Genomic DNA, 17793 nt, shown 5'->3' with positions numbered 1-17793 from the left:
CCAGAAGCTGACCACACCATCATCATTTTTGTGCTCTAGTTTCCAGCTCTGGGACCCAGAGCATAGTCTCCTTCAGTAACTGCGCAGAATGAGTTAATGGTGTAGGTCATTGGTCCCCAACCTTTTTTGGGCCACGGACCGGTTTAATGTCAGAAAATATTTTCATGGACCAGCCTTTAGAGTGGGATGGGTAAATGTATCACATGACCAAGATAAGCATCAAGAATGAGTCTGGCCCTGGCCGGTTGGCTCAGTGGTAGAGTGTCGGCCTGGCGTGCGGAAGTCCCGGGTTCGATTCCCGGCCAGGGCACACAGGAGAGGCGCCCATCTGCTTCTCCACCCCTCCCCCTCTCCTTCCTCTCTGTCTCTCTTCCCCTCCCGCAGCCGAGGCTCCATTGGAGCAAAAGATGGCCCGGGCGCTGGGGATGGCTCCTTGGCCTCTGCCCCAGGCGCTAGAGTGGCTCTGGTTGGGACAGAGCGACGCCCCAGATGGGCAGAGCATTGCCCCCTGGTGGGCGCATGCGGGAGTCTGTCTGACTGCCTCCCCGTTTCCAGCTTCAGAAAAATACAAAAAAAAAAAAAAAAAAGGAATGAGTCTTAGACAGATGTACCAGAGGGAATCTGGTCATTTTTTAAAAATAAAACATCGTTCAGACTTAAATGTAAATAAAACAGAAATAATGTAAGTTATTTATTCTTTCTCTACAGACCAGTACCAAATGGCCCATGGACCGGTACTGGTCTGCAGCCCAGAGGTTGGGGACCACTGGTGTAGGTGACTTGCCTCAGCAGAGCTCCTTATGTTTGCTCTGGCACTGGTATCCCTAAGCGTTAGTGCAACCAGGGATGACAAGTAGGACCCAGGTATTAGCTGGTACAAGCAATTAGCTCCAGAGTGATAAAAACGCTGGTTGGAAAAATTGGTTAATTCAAACTAATGATTTTCACTATATCTCTGAGTGTGTTCCTCAACCTTAAGATGCAGCAAATTTAACCAAGCTTAAAATCCTCTGTAGAAACATGCTATGAACAGCAGAAGCAATGACAATACTATTGAAAGTGAATATCTAGTCTCAACTCACTCTGTGACCTTCAAGAAATCATGTTTCCCCTCTGAGCATCATATCCACTCTGTCAAGAGTTGCTTAAACTAGATAACCTTCATTGTGTAATTCAGCTGCCACTTTCTATATCTATGTTGATATGATTCTATCAATGCATAGACTCACTCCTATCTTTTGGGAGATTTAAAAAATAAACTAGATGTTTGCAAATATATTCACAACACATTACCTCTCCAGGTTAATTTAACCTGAAATGGAAGTGACAGTGATGACAGAGATGATTGCACAGTTGCAGAAGCTCCAATATCATCAAACTGGATTCATTTTAGTAACAGTGATAGTCAAAGATTGGATTGGCATACTTTGGGAGGATGTATGGTGATATTTGCTAAATCTGAATTTTATACATTATAAGTGCAAAAATATATATTCAACTCCCGGTTTCATAATCAAGATAAGTGACTACAGTGCCGCCAAGAGACACATACAAGAATGTTAGTGTTAGCAGTTGTTGCTGGCACCAGGACCATGGCATTCATGATGAATTTAATACAGATTGTGCATGACAACTCAGTACATAGACTTGTCTGCATAGGATCTGTCCTTAGAGTTTATCTAGATGGAAAAGACGATGAAAAACCACCTGCTTTCTCAAATAAGAGTTTGTTACTTAATTGTGAATTGAGACCCAATGAAGAAGTCACCTGGAAGTTAACACTATGCGAATTACTGAATGTTCAGTTTCTAAATTATGAGAAAATTCAAAATACATTTAATTTGAACAGAGAAAAAGAATGTTTATAATAACATTGTTGATAATAGAAAAAGGGAAAATAAGTGCCTATCAACAGTAAAGTAAATAAATGATGGTCTATTTGTGCAAAATAAAATTTACAACAATGAGAATGAATGCACTGTAACTCCATGCAACACCATGGGTGGAATGCACAAGTGTGCTGTTCAATAAAACAGTATATGATACAGGAATTTATTTATGTACTGGTCTAAAAATATGAAGGGAATAGGTCATGATAAAACGAGTGTAATTACTTTTTTAGGATAAGAGATTAAGTAATTTCAGAGAAAACATGTAGAAGGCTTTAGTGATTCTGGTAATTTTATGTTTTTTGGTCTAGGTCTTGGTTTCAAGGTATTTGTTTTAATTTATCTGTATATCTCCCCTTTTAAGTACTCACTATATGTAAATTGTGTATCAAAAACATTTTCTAAGAGCAAGTTTATTCAGCATTAGATTATCATACTTCAGAATTTTATTATTATAAATTTTAACCTCTGAACATACACACCAAATAACATTTCTGGCAATGATGGACCACACATATAACAGGGGAGCTGCACAATTCCTATAACTAATGATACTATAGCCATTGCAATGTCATAGCACAATGCATTTCTCATGTGTTTGATGTAATACTGGTGTAAACAAACCTACTGTGTTGCTAGTGTATAAAAGGACAGCACATATAATTATGTACCATGCATAATATTTGATAATGCTAATATTGTAAATGACCATGTTACTTGCGCATGTGATAGTGAAACTATGCTTTATATTGTTACATAGAGTGTAATCTTTCTATTTATAAAAAATACATTGCTGTAAGCAAAATGGTGGGATCTTGATAACATGATACGAAGCGAAATAAGTAAATCAGAAAAAAACAGGAACTGTATTATTCCATACGTAGGTGGGACATAATAGTGAAACTAAGAGACATTGATAAGAGTGTGGTGGTTACGGGGGGGAGGGGGGAATGGGAGAGGGATAGGGGGTGGGCAGGGGCACAAAGAAAACAAAATAGAAGGTGACAGAGGACAATCTGACTTTGGGTGGTGGGTATGCAACATAATTGAACGACAAGATAACCTGGACTTGTTATCTTTGAATATATGTATCCTGATTTATTGATGTCACCCCATTAAAAAAATAAAATTATTAAAAAAAAATACATTGCTGTAAAACCATATGCTTTGCTACACTGGCAGCACCCTGACCTGTCTTGTGTTTACCACGTCTCTTGATTGCATCATTTTCTTTCGTGCTTGATTTATTCTTATGTTTTTCAAATAAATTTACTGTAGCCAAAATGCACAGTATTTATAAAGTCTACAATACTGTACAGCAATGTCTCAGTCTTTCTCATTCATTTACCATTCATGCACTGGCTCACCTAAAGTGACTTCTACTCAAGTGTAACATGAGTGGTTGTTTTCAAGATTATGGAATGAAAACAAAATGTCTATGTAAGAACTCATGAGCTGAAAATAAGAATATGTAATGCAGTCATTTAAATATTGCTAAATGAATATATTAGGCAGAGAGATAGAGAGGGAAAAAATATCTTTTTTTATTTAAAGTTAAATTTAATGGAGTGACGTTGGTCAAGAACAGATATGGTAGGTTTCAGGTAAACATCTCTATAGCATTTGAACTGCTAATTGCGTTGTGTGACCATCATCCAAAGTTAAATTATTTCTCAATCACCAAGCCAGTAGGAAATAATGGATGATGACATATATAATTATATCTGACACTTATTCTTGAGAGACCAAGTGTTTAACACCCAGACCCAGACACAGAGATGGTTATATAATCCGGGTCAGAGAGGAGCCGGGCTGAACCCTCCGGCAACAGACTGGATGCAGCGATGTCAGTGTTCTGGATCAGGGACAGATATTTCCTGTGAGTTCCCTAATTTATATGTTAGATTTCTACAGTATTGTATCTTTACTTGCAAGAAAGCATGTGATAAAAAACCAATGGAGGGTGTGAAATATTATACAAACCTTTATTTTAATTACTTTTATCAATCTGTTTTAAAGACATACATAGTGGCAGGGAATACAATAAAATGTAAGTTTGGATTGTGAAGGTGGTTGGAAAGCTTTTTGTTTTGTTTTTAATCTCTTACCTGTACTTTTACATTTTGAAATAAAAAATTTTGTTTAAAGATGTGTCTACATGCACAGATAATTAGATGAGTTGACACCCTATTTTAGAGACCTGCATATTGATGCTTACGTCATTATTCAGATGTAATTCTTTGTTCCACATTCAACTTTATTTTTCTTATATTCCCAAAGAACAGAAGAGGTCATGCATTATATTATATATGATAAGCCTGGTTTGTGTAAATATAATGGAACATACAATTCAACTGGCCTCCAAAGGACCAATTCTTTTTAATCAAAGGAAAGTAGATTTTAGAGATATTTAAGAGAAAGGGGAACAAAAAATAATAATAAAGCAATATTACAATTTCTAAGGAATTGAGATAGGGCACAGTTCACACAAAAATCTCCATGAGGTTATGGCACTGTGGACACATGAGTACATTCACCTAGTGTCTTGCACGTTTGATCTGTTGGTGAATACATTGGGTGGATTTTACCAGGTTGCAACAGGGAAGCTCATACAGTAATCCATACTCCATTTCTTCTCTCTCAGTCACATATGCTACCAGGATGCCTACAGTCAGGTACCAAATATTCTTCATATTCTCCCATGAGCAATGCAGTCAGAGGGAGAACAACCAGCCCTGGCATATTCCAGGCTGGACACTATAATGTATCGCTCATGGAGACCCTTGAAACCCGGTCTTAAGCCACCCCTCCATGCCTCAGGAGTCCTGGATCACAGACTGTCTCCATCCTCTGTTTACTGAGGCTACCTAAGATAAAGGGATAATGGAAAAGTGGGGACATGTCATATCAAGAAAAAAATATCTGCCTGTTCTACAATATTGGATAATGTGGGAAAAACAGAAATATGTTCATTACTTGCATCTCTCACTTCAGTATGTTTCTTTATTGCAGCATATAACAACACTTAAACTATATCAAGAAAAGAAACCACCTTGTAACAAGATGTGGGACAGCTGGAGCAATAATTATAACAACTACTTGCTTGACTCTGAGGACATCAATTTCTTAACCTACAAGATAGATGAAGCAACAATTAAAAAATATTATATAGGCTGGTATGGAAATAACATGATTTAAAATGTGCTACAAACTCTATACAGTGCTGTAAAATATAAGCTGTATTATAATCATTTTACCAAATTATACTGAATTGAAAATATTCCAGGAGAATCAGTATGTTAAAGGCAGAATTGTGCTGTTGGGCTCTTCTTATTATTACTGAAAACAAGAAAGGACCATCAGTTTAACTACTAAGAGAGATGAGGTTAACCTTCCACCACCATTTCCTTCCTCCATACCCAGGGGCCCCCAGACCTGAGTGATGGCTGGTGAGAACTGCACTGTGTTCACTGACTTCATACTCTTAGGACTTTCTGGCAGACAGGATGTGCAGCGGGGGCTCTTTGTGCTCTTCCTGCTGGTTTATGGCATCACTGTGATCGCCAACCTAGGCATGATCCTGCTCATCAACCTGGACCCCAGACTCCACACACCCATGTACTATTTCCTGAGCAGTCTGTCTTTCTGTGATGTCTGTTACTCCTCCACGGTCTCTCCCAGGATGCTGGCCGACTTCTTATCTGAACAAAAGAGGATTCCATATCATTTATGCTTCGTTCAGATGTTCTTTTTTGGGTTCTTTGCAGCTGTGGAATGCATCATGTTGTCTGTCATGGCGTACGACCGCTACGTAGCTGTTTGCAATCCACTTTCTTACACAGTTGTCATGTCCAGGAGACTCTGCACCCAGCTTGTGGCCATTGCCTACATTGCAGGTTTGCTTGATGTAACAGTCTTCACTTCTTGTACTTTTCCATTATCATTTTGCAATTCCAATGTCATCAATCACTTTTTTTGTGACATCCCACCCTTACTAGCCCTCTCCTCCTCAGATACTACTATCAGTGAGATAGCATCGGTCATTTCCTGTAGCTGTGTTGTGGGGTCCAGCATCGTCACTGTCCTCCTGTCCTACAGCTACATCATAACCACCGTTCTTAGAATGAATTCAGCCAAGGGGAGACGCAAAGCCTTCTCTACCTGTGCCTCCCACTTAACTGCTGTGGCTATATTTCACGGCACACTCTTGTTCATGTATTTCCGTCCCAACTCCAGTTACTCCACAGACACAGACAAAATGGCCTCTGTTTTCTACACCGTTGTCATCCCCATGTTAAACCCACTGATCTACAGCTTAAGGAATAAGGATGTGAAAGGTGCCCTGAAAAAAAGCAATTGACACTAAATTATGTTCCGGATGAAAGTGTGGTCCCCACAATGTTTTTATCTAGAGACGGTAAGAGCTAAAGTCCAGGTGCTGTGAAACAGTGTCCTGTGGTCTCACAAGTACAGTTCTGGACAGTTCTTTACCTATCTTTGGGTTTAAACTGAGTGTAGGAAACAGTCATTATTAAACTTAATCTCTTCAACGTAAGGAAGAGTGCTATTAGATTTATTCTGTTTTTTTGCCAAGATGGTCTCTTTATACCACTCTGTTTTATTACTTGGTATGTCCCAGAGAGATATGGGAATAGTAACAGCTCCCTTCACATCAATTAAATTTACCTTCCGTATAATTATCCTTTAAATTTTTCATCATAACACTTAGAAATAAAAAGTAGCAAATAAATTAAAATCCTTCTGCCTAACTCAAATTTCCATAAATGTAAGTCCTTTGCCTGCTCTGTTCACTATTATTTCTACATTGCTGTTTACAGTGCTCATTTTCAGGGTGTCATTCAGAAACATTTATTGAATGAATATGTGTTCCTTGAGACAGTGATGGGAAAGGGAGCCTCTGTCAATGAAAAAGAAAAAAGACTTCCTATGTTTTATTTTGTTCTAGTCTGTCACCTTACACAAAACCCACCTGCGCTTCTTTCTTGGCTTAGGCTGAGTAGGTATCAGAGACAGGGATCATTTGATGTGCAGAACTCGTCCGTTCCTCTATTTCTCATCATTCTGCCCCAGGATCAGCAGGATCAGCAGGAGCAGAAGCTCTAGGTTTATATCTCACTTCACAGTCCTCGCGTCAGACTGTGGATTTCCCTTCTTGCCCTCACTCCAGAGAACAGATACATGCTCTTGACAACTGTACAGAAACTGCCTGAATGGAAGTTGGGGGCGTAGGGCCTTGACCTTCTCTACTGGCCACCAGAAAAGAGGACTTCATAGGATTATACTAAATAATTCTTTAAATCAACTGAAATACCCAGAGTTATTAACATAAATTTATGTACAATGAAAATAAAAAACAAAATAATATGTACATTAGTATTCTATTTTCAATGACTGAAATGGTTGCTGTGTATCTGTGAATAAACTGAAACTGTATTCTAAACGTTTTTTTATTAATTTTAATGGGGTGACATTAATAAATCAGGGTACATATGTTCAAAGAAAACATCTCCATGTTATCTTGTCATTCAATTATGTTGTATACCCGTCACCCAAAGTCAGATTGTCCTCCATCACCTTCTATCCTAAATGTTTTAATAATGGTCATTGATTAGTGGTTAGATGTTAAGTAATGCTAAAATCTATTTTAATAATTTAAAGTAACTGTACATGATGTTTGCTTTATTATCAATTATTAATCCAGTTATTAAAATTGATACTATTTCAGATTTTCAGAGTATTCATTCACTTTTTAGGTTGTGATTATGTAGAAAATATGGAATCTCTCTCTTCTTGTTTCTGGAGGACAGAGTAATAAATTATAAAGCTTTTTCAATTAGGTCCTCATTCTTTTTACATAATACATATAAAACACTGTGGTTGATTAAGAGAGTTTCTAAGATAATATAAAGCCAACTAAGTTCCCATCAAGGACTACAGCCATGGTTTTAGAGAAAAAAAATAGTGCCATTTATGGCAATATGTTATAAGATGTAGTCTTGGAGTCTGCAAGTTCTACCACTACCACATTTAGAACTTGCTCATTTAATCTGTCAGATTTGAGCTGCAGTTTCTAACTCAAGTGATGTTTGGAGCTCCCTGCCATCTACCTTAGGACATGTTTATCCTGACCCTACACGCACTCTTGGATAAACCTGAGCAGAGTTTTCTCCATGGCTAACTATGCTGGCCAACCATTCCCAAGTCCAGGCCTGATGCCTCAATCCACTTCAGTCATCTATGTTCCAGACCTCACATTACCAAGAAATTCATTTGGATAATTAGCCCCAGAATACCTCATTTTATGTTATTCTGTTTGTCCCTATTCCAAGAGCCTTGGCTATAATAGCACACTTAGCTTCAAGGAACCAATATTTACTTATTATGATAAACTCATGCACTGTTGACATTTCTCGCTCAGCACTTAGGACAAAGCACTTGGTCCTCATCACCCTCAGGCCACCATTCCCTTCTTGTCTATGGAAACTCCACATTGGCCAGAGCCCGGCTTCACCACTGATCTGCATAGACAAACCCCTTCTTGGAAAGATAGTCTCCATTATGGTAAATGGCCCTGTAATCTAGATTCAGAACCAAAATACACTTTGACTGTCAGAAAGCTTTCCTCTCTAGTTACTCCTCTCCCCCTCTACTCAAATTCACCTTTGGGTTTAGCATTTTCTTCAGATTTTCCAGCAATCATTCTCTGTGGGTCATTTCCCAGAAGCTGACCACACCATCATCATTTTTGTGCTCTAGTTTCTAGCTCTGGTTCCGAGAGCATAGTCTCCTTCAGTAACTGTGCAGAATGAGTTAATGGTATAGGTGAATTCCTTCAGCAGAGCTCCTTATGTTTGCTCTGGTATCCCTAAGCGTTAGTGCAACCAGGGATGACAAGTAGGGCCCATATATAATAAATAATACAAGCAATTAGCTCCAGAGTAATAAAATGCTGGTTGGCAAAATTAGTTAATTCAAAACTAATAATTCTCACTATGTCTCTGAGTGTGTGGCTCGACCCTAAGAGGCAGCAAATTTAACCAAGCTTAAAATCCTTTGTAGAAACATATTGTGAACTGGAGAAACAATGACAATGATATTGAGCCTGAATATCTTGTCTCAAGTCACATAACTGTGACCTTCAAGAAATCATTTTTTCTCTCTGAGCATCATATCCACTCTGTAAAAAGAGGGGCTTACACTAGATAAACTTCATTGCATATTTCAGCTATATCTGTATCTATGTTGATTTGATTTTATCCATGCATAGACCCACCCCTATCTTTTGGGAGATTTAAACAAATAGCATATGATTGCAAATATATTTACAACAAAGCAGCACATTATATCTCCAGGTAAATCTTACTTGAAATGGAAGTGACAATGATGATAGAGATGATTGCATAGTTGCCTCAAGAACATCAAACTGGTCTCATTTAAATATTGTGATAAGCCTGACCTGTGGTGGCGCAGTGGATAAAGCGTCAACCTGGAATGCTGAGGTCGCCAGTTCGAAACCTGCACTTGTCTGGTCAAGGCACATATGGGAGTTGATGCTTCCTGCTCCTCCCCCCTTTCTCTCTCTCTCTCTTCTTTAAAATGAATTAAAAAAATAAGAAAAAATAAATAAATATTGTGATAACTAATGTATGGACTGGCATATTTCTTGAAGAACTTATGATAATATTTACTAAATCTGAATTTTATGCACATACAAGCACAAACGTATCTTCATCTTATTCTCAAGATAAATGACTTCATCACCATAACATTATTGATAATAGCAAGAATAAAAATAACTGGCTTTCTACATTAAAGTAGATATATAAATGATGGTCTACTTGTACAAAATAAAATTTACAACAATGAGAATGAATGTACTGCAACTCTATACAACAACATGGACGGATTGCACAAGTGTGTTGTTGAATAGAATAGTATCTACTGTAGGCATTTATTTTGTATGGTTCCAAAAATACATATAAAGATAATATGCCATGATAAAACCCAAGAATGTAATTACTCCCTTAGGGTAAAATATTAAGTAATTAGGAGACAACATTTAGAAGACTTTGATGACTCTGATAATTTTCTGGTTTTTAAGCCCTGATGCCAGGGGTATCTTTTTAAATTTATCTGTTTATCTCTCCATTTGAGTATTCTTTATATGTAAATTACATATCAAATATTTTCTAAGATCAAGTTTATTCACCATTAGATTTGATTTATGACATTTCAGAATTTCATTATTATAAATTTTTATCACACTACCTGATATCAAACTATACTACAAGGCCATAGCAATCAAAACAGCATGGCATTGGCAGAAGAATAGGCATATAAATCAATGGAACAGAGTAGAGAGCACAGAAATAAACCCATGCCTTTATGTTCCATTAATATTTGACAAAGGAGGCAAGAACATACAATAGGAGTAAAGACAATCTCTTCAATAAATGGTGTTGGGAAAATTAAACAGATACATGAAAAAATAAAACTAGCCCACCAACTTATATAAGAATAAACTCAAAATGAATTAAAGACTTAAATGTAAGTCATGAAACCATATCACAGAAAAACATAGGCTGTAAAATTTCAGTGGCAATATTTTTGCTAATATATTTCCTCAGGCAAGAGAAACAAAAGAAAAAATAAACAAATGGGACTACATCAAACTAAAAAACTTTTGCACAACAGAAGAAACTATCAACAAAGCAAAAAGGCAACCCACTAAATGGGAGAATATATTCACCAATGATACATCTGATAAGGGATTAATTTCATTAAAACATGTAAAAAAATCATACAACTCATCACTAAGAAGATAACTCAATTAAAATATGGGCAAAGGATCTGAATACACACATCTTCAAAGAAGACAGGCAGATGACCAATAGACATATGAAAAAATGCTCAACGTCATTGATCAGAGATACAAATTAAAACCACAATGAGATATCACTTCATGCCTGTCAGAATGGCGCTCATCAATAAATTAACAAACAACAATGGTTGGCAACAGTGTGGACAAAAAAGAAGCCTCCTGCACTGTTGGTGAGAATGCAAACTGGTGCAGCCATTATGGAAAAGAGTATAGAGTTTCCTCAAAAAATTAAACAGGAACTGCCTTTTTGACCCAATGATTCCACTTCTGGAAATATATTTGAAGAATATCAGAACACTAATCTGTAAGAATTTGTGCACACTTATGTTCATTGCAGCATTTTTTGCAATAGCCAAGATTTGGAAACTGCCCCAGGGCCCATCACTAGATAGGTGGATAAAGAAAACTGCAGTTCATTTACACACTGTAATAATACTGGGGTGTGGGGGGGAATCTTACCCTTTGAGACAGCCTGGTTGGACCAGGAGATTATTATGCTAAGTGAAATAAATCAATGAGAGAAAGACAAATACCATATGATCTCACTTATTTGTAGAATCTAATGAACAAAATAATTTAACAAACAAAATAGAAATGGAAACCTAGATACTTAGAACAGACTGACAGCTGTCAGAGGGGAAGCAGGTTGTGGGGCTGGATAGAGAAAAGGTGAAGGGATTAAGCACAAAAACACATACATATAAAACACAGGGACACAGACAACAACATAAGGGTAGCTAGAAGGAAAGGAGGGGGCGGGGCTGTGGGAGGGGCAAAGGGGTAAATGGGGGTGGAGACTTTATTGTGGGCACTGAACACACAATGTAGTATGCAGAGGATGTTTTATTGAGTTGTACACTGAAATCTGTATAGTTTATATGAACTAAAGTCACCTTCCAATAAATTAAATAAATAAATAAATAAATAAGTAAATAAAAAAGTAGCAATACGTGAGATTACCACATTTCTAAATGAAAGGTGAAGGGATGTTTTAGAAATAGAAATAACAGGATGAATACAAAAGAGATAAACCACTATGCTATGCCTCTGAAATTGATGCAGAATAATACTGAATGTAAACTGTAATTGAAAAATAGAAAATTTTTAAAAGATTGCTAGCAAAGCTAAAAGAAGATAAAAATCATTGAGTATTTATTTAAATCTCATCAGACATCTGGTTTCACTGGAGGAGAATATAGATCCGTGGGAGCCATGAAGCATAACATTAAAATAAATTCTGGTAAATTTCCAACATTGATCAACTTGGTGAGAAGAGTGAAGAATTAAAATTTCAACCATTGCTAGAGTCATTGCAGTATTCACAGGGGAAAATTCAGAACCAGAATGTAATTAATTATGCTCTCATAACAGAAGAATGAAGGCAGAGGCTTTAGAAAGTTAAGTCTCAACAGTCACTGGGTAGAAATAAAATGCAATCTGCCTATTGTTCATATACCAGAGATAAGGATAGAAAGACTTGCTCGTTTCAGGTAAGTTTCTGAATGGCTCAATTAAATATGGGGCTAGATGAAATTTTTTTCACAAAAATAAGGAAACAAGTATTGAGTAAATTTTAAATGTATCATCTGATAACTGCTTACTCAGAGAAACTCTTCAATCTAATAACCAAGGGTATTTCTCTGTTAGATCTGTGTGAATTTGTCTGACCTCATTTGTCATTAGTATCAAGAAATTGAATATTTCTCTTATTTATATTGTAATCAAAGTTGATAAGTAAAACATTTTTATCACTGTGCACAGATATCATTGTACATGCTAATTTAATATTTGCTTTTTATCAAATAATAGAGATAACACATTATAAATACTGATATGTGTAAATCCAAGTTTATATGGACCACCTACCATAACATACACCTAGAAAAAAATGTAGACACCATCTACATTTAAGTTTTCCTGTATCAGCAAACACATACACAATGTGTACATAGAAAAGACAAAATTCTATATGTCTCAGGAACATCTATTTTATCTCTCATTTTTATTTTAATGGAAAACAACTTAAAATACAAAGATGTGCAAATATATGCATTAATGTCTATTGTTTTTAATTTTTAATTGTCTCATTTGTTTTCAAGAAATGTGTTCTATGCAAAGGTCAGTCACACAAATAGGTAATAAATGATGTAGCAAGCCAGTAATAAAGAGTGATAGAATAGTTCTATAAAGGTGAGTCAGGTGTCAGTCAACACTAAACCATATATCCCAACAGCAAAATTATAATTTCCATTTATTAACTTTTATGCAAAATCATTGTCAGTTCTTTTCCTTTGGAAAAACATGCAAAACTATCTTATTGGACATCTATTTATGTTAAAAACTCACAAGCTTTGTCTGATATGCTTGTTATAATATTTTTTAAGGTTTTGTGGCAGGAATGCTTTTATTTCTGTTTTCACTTGCTTTTTTAATAGATAAATCTATGTATAAGATAGCAGAAGTTTTTCTAATATATATGTTGATTATATATATTACATATACAACTAAAATAAGGTTTTAGAATAACAAAGACTATTTACCATCATATTATAGACAACTGCAGGATTTTATTATTAATTTTTAAATCTCTACAAGTTTCTTGTACATAATACAATTTGAACAGATACTTTTTTAATTAACATAGCGTACAATTTTTATAGAATATTTTAATAAATGATTAGCTTATATTTATCAAAATACTACCTTACTTATAGAACAGAAATATTTTTAGCAACCCATAGTTCTTACTTTCCTTGTTTCTTGCAACAGGAAGCCTTACTAAACCTGGTTTTCCTTAGTAGCATTATCACGCTTTGTAATTATGTGATAGTGGTCCACATCTCAGGGAAAGGCAACCATTACTTGAAAGAAGGAGACTAAAAGTAAATAGTTGTCTATGCAGTTTTATGCTTAGGGGTATCAGTGATATCAGGAAGGCCATCCAGATATAGAATTTTTTCTCACTTGTTGGTCTCTAATGTCTTAAATTCTATTGTAAAGAAAGCTGTTCTATTAGAAAAGAAATCCTTTGGGAAAGAATTTATTTATATTAACCAATTTCCAGCAATATATTGCTACCCATGCTCCAAATTTAATGGGGAATCAGAGTTAGACTACATGTCCGGAGGGGCTTCCATGTTTACCAAGTTAAAGTTTGGATCCTGCCTAAAGGGAATGTAGCCTGAAGAAATTGGCATCCCTGTAGACAGAGCCCCTGAGGGAAAAATGAGTATGGAAGGAAACAGAAGGCAACCAAGAAAATGTCTCCTCCTCCAATATACACCAGAGAAGCCGAGAATGGTAGCAAAGCCCCCGGGTCCCACCGACACAGCACTGCTTGCAATCTACCTGGTGGAAAACTACTTAGGTGGTTTGAGATTTGCCTTAACAATATATCCCACCACAGGAGTCCGTTTAGTGTTTTGGTATTGGCATTATCATACAAACAGCAATCTGTTATGAAAAGACATTAAAAGTGGTCACTAAAACCAATTTTTCAAAAATTAAAAATATATTAATTTCATTGAATTTTGCCTAAGATTATGCTACCTTTAGAAGCTAGGGGAGACTCCCTAACAAAAACAAACAAACAAACAAAAAAAAACAAGTGAGCAAAAATAACAGCAAATCTGTTTCTGTTTACTCCAGGTGAGGTTTCAGAAGAAACATGAAACTTCCTGAACTTTTGGAATGCACAAACTCTACCTGCCTTACACATCTGATCTTTCTTGTTGTTTAAACAAATTCTGCCTTTACAGATCTCAGGCAATTAAATTAATTTTAATAATGCTCAAGATGTGCAGCTAATGCCCATGATTATTATACATTTTTTGGAATTTTGATCAACACCTCATGTTTAAGGAACACAACCAATCTATATTTGTAAGTATACAGAAATAATTCAAACTCAACATAAACTATTACTCAATAAATGGACAATGTATAGATTATCCCCTAAAGCTTCCAGGTTGTACAGCATTAAAGGACACCAGTTTCTTTATTTGGCACTGTTTCCTGGAAGCATGCCATGCAGCTGCCCTCTACATCACTCTCTGCACATCATCAGTGGTCATAGTTGATCAATCAGCTGATGTCAATAAAACAGGTCACCTCCCAATGTTGCAGCCAGTCCCATTTGCTTCAAGGGCCCTTGACCAGTGCCACCTTGGTTTAGACGTCGGACTCGAGTGGTCTCTCAGTTCTCTCAGAATCTAGGAGTCTAGGGGCCATTAACTCTGTGAAATTTTAAATGTCACTTTAGCACACAATAATATTCTAAAGAGTATTTAAGAGAGCTATATTTTAAGACAGATTTACTTCATTGCACTGTATTCAGTGATCTATGGAACAATTTCTATGACTTCAATGAAACAATGTCAAAGAGACTCAGATGGAAACCTGTCCGTCTGGTTTTCAAATTCTGTTTCATACTATGAGGTTGTTAGAGACAAGTCCAACAGGAAATATATGAAAGATATTACAGTATGTGTTAACAATTAGATAATTTGAATATCTGTGGCAAAAAGGCCAAAATGTCCTTTATTGAAGGTCAATTTCTTTGCTTTCAAACACCCTTCTTAGCGCTCTCCCTCCCAGGAACGTGCCTGCGCCTTCCCCCATCCTCACTCGCCATCTCTTCCCCCAGGCACATTTTCCTTGCCCCTCTCTTTCTGCTAAGCTCTAAGGGACCCATGAGACGTGCAGCCAGGGGAGCGGTGGGCAGCGGCAGCTCGTGCAGCCAGGGGAGCGGTGGGCAGCGGCAGCTCGTCCCGGGCTCACCCCCGACCCTGTCCCCGAGGCCCCTTTTCTCTGACTGCTCAGTGAGCTGGAGCAGCCCCGCCTGGGCTCTCTGTAGCCTCCTCTCTCCTGGACCCTTCCTTGTTTCACCGTCCCCAGCTTGAATAAATGTCTTCTACAAATCACAATAAATACATAAACAAACACTATTTTATAATTCATTTTTTAATTGATATGATAAAAGTATGTATAATTTTACTCATATTAGAGTTTTTATAAACTAAGTGCCTATTAGCAGAAAGTAGATTGAAGAAATTAATTCATATGAGCACAAAGGAATGCATGACCTGTATTCATAATACTTGCATATAGACATAAAGTATATTTCTTTACACATCATTGTGCTTAAAAATTAAAAATCCAATAATATGAACAACAAAATATAGTTATCCATAGGTAGTATGATTCTGGTCAGCTTTGGGGTTTTTTGTTTTGTTTTGTTTTGAGGGTTTTTTTGCTTTTCTTTTAAAAAATATTTACTTTGTGAATGTTTATAATGGAACCGTGTTTGTGTATGTGTGTGCAAGTGTGAGTTTCAGTAGGTGTGTATTGGCTTTATAACATATGGAATTAACACAATATGCTGGTATCGGCATTGGTGAACTGAGAATTAAGAATACTTATTGATCGGCATCATTTTACGACATTCAATAAGTATAATATTGGACAGTAGACAGACACATAAGAACAATTTTTAAAAGGTCAGTATTTCTTTTTCAGTCATCTTCCCTATATGAAATATCAAATGATGAAATATTATATCTGTCACTTATTTCCGAAAGTCCAAGTGTTTCAACACCCAGGGAGCAAACTCAGAGGAGGGGCTGTGTCCTCGGTCCATCCGGGGACAGTGTTGGACCCTCCTGCAGATAGAGCTGAATGCAACGTCAGTAGTCCTGGGGCAGAGACTAAGGCTTTTTGCTGTTTTTATAATGTCATTTAGATATGTTTAGATCTTTTATCCTTTTTCTACTGAAAGAATGTTATAAAACAAGACATGTTTGAAATATTATACAAACTTTTCATTACAGTACTTTTATCTACCTATTTAAAATACACATAATGGTGAATACAGGAGACAGTAAGCATGAATTGTGGAAGTGCTCAAATATTTTTGTTTGATTTTAAGCTCTTACCTATATTTGTATATATTCTTTAAAATCTTCATTTTTAAGGAAAGCACTATTTTTTTAAAGATGGGCTTCTAGGATGAATATTTATATGAGGTTGGTTACACCAAGGGTTTGGAAATCAGCACACTGATCACTGGACCGTGATTCAGATTTTCTTTAGCTATTCTTCATCTACTGTCAACTCCACTTCCCTGATATACTCACAGAAGAGGGGACATGTCTGGGATTATATAAAACATAATAAGTTCAGGTAAAGTAAAACAATGGGATATAAAATTTAATTGGGCCAACTTTTTTAAAGCAAAGGTTAGAGATTTCAGAGATAGACAAGAAGACCTGGATTTAAAAAGTAATAAATAAATAAAACAGTAAACCTAGAGAATTGAGATGGAACACACACAGTTCAGACATGAATGGCTCTGAGTTTATGGGGTTCAGACATGGGTATTTTTATCATGCATATTACACATCCGATTTGTTGGTGAATAGATTATGTGGATTCTGGTAAATTCGAGCAGAGGGACTCGCACACTAAACTATACTCTCTTTCTTGCCTCTGTCATCTGTGCTACTAGTATCCCTACCATTAGGTACCAAAATGCCTCATGATCTCCCCTGAGTAATTAAGCATCAGTCAGAGGAAGCATGGTTCACCCTGGCATATTTCTGTGTGTCGACTGGAATATATTGTTCATGGAGACCGTTACACCCCCCAACTCCATCTACCATTACCCTCCGTGATCCGCTGGGTCCTAAATCTCAGACTCTCATTACTCCTTGTTTATTGAGGTGGAATAGGATGAGGAGATAATGGGAAAGAAGGGAATGTTATATCCTGGAAACTCCCATAGCTCTACCTACTCTACAATTTTAGATACTGTAAAAAAAAAAGAATATACTTAATACCTGCACCTCCCACTTAATATTTCTTCTCTGTTACAGGAGAAAACAATATTTCTACCAAGTTTTTAAAACAACAACGATCTATCAGAAGGCATTGTTATCTGAACCAACTAAATATAAGAACAACTTCTTCAATTCTGAAGATATCAATTTTTTAATCTATAAAATA

General features: G+C 36.5%; 1 protein-coding gene and 1 pseudogene across 1 annotated transcript; both read left to right on the top strand.

Moving 5' to 3' along the window:
* The first annotated feature begins 1601 nt into the window (after positions 1–1601).
* On the top strand, positions 1602–1868 carry LOC136319688 (NADH dehydrogenase [ubiquinone] 1 beta subcomplex subunit 1 pseudogene; annotated as a pseudogene).
* Positions 1869–4971: 3103 nt separating this feature from the next.
* LOC136320775 (olfactory receptor 5W2-like) lies at positions 4972–6804 on the top strand. The gene is made up of 2 exons (XM_066253928.1): positions 4972–5065; positions 5313–6804. Exon 2 carries the CDS (start codon positions 5332–5334, stop codon positions 6247–6249), a length of 918 nt encoding a protein of 305 aa, XP_066110025.1. The 5' UTR covers positions 4972–5065; positions 5313–5331; the 3' UTR covers positions 6250–6804.
* The last annotated feature ends 10989 nt before the right edge of the window (positions 6805–17793 follow it).

The sequence above is a fragment of the Saccopteryx bilineata genome, chromosome 1 (genome assembly GCF_036850765.1).
Source record: "Saccopteryx bilineata isolate mSacBil1 chromosome 1, mSacBil1_pri_phased_curated, whole genome shotgun sequence".
NCBI lineage: Eukaryota > Metazoa > Chordata > Mammalia > Chiroptera > Emballonuridae > Saccopteryx > Saccopteryx bilineata.
This window is presented reverse-complemented; position numbering and strand designations above follow the sequence as displayed.

What these genes read in the sequence shown, in the direction of transcription:
- LOC136320775 (XM_066253928.1), top strand. Translation starts at nt 5,332, where the DNA reads ATGGCTGGTGAGAACTGCACTGTGTTCACTGACTTCATACTCTTAGGA.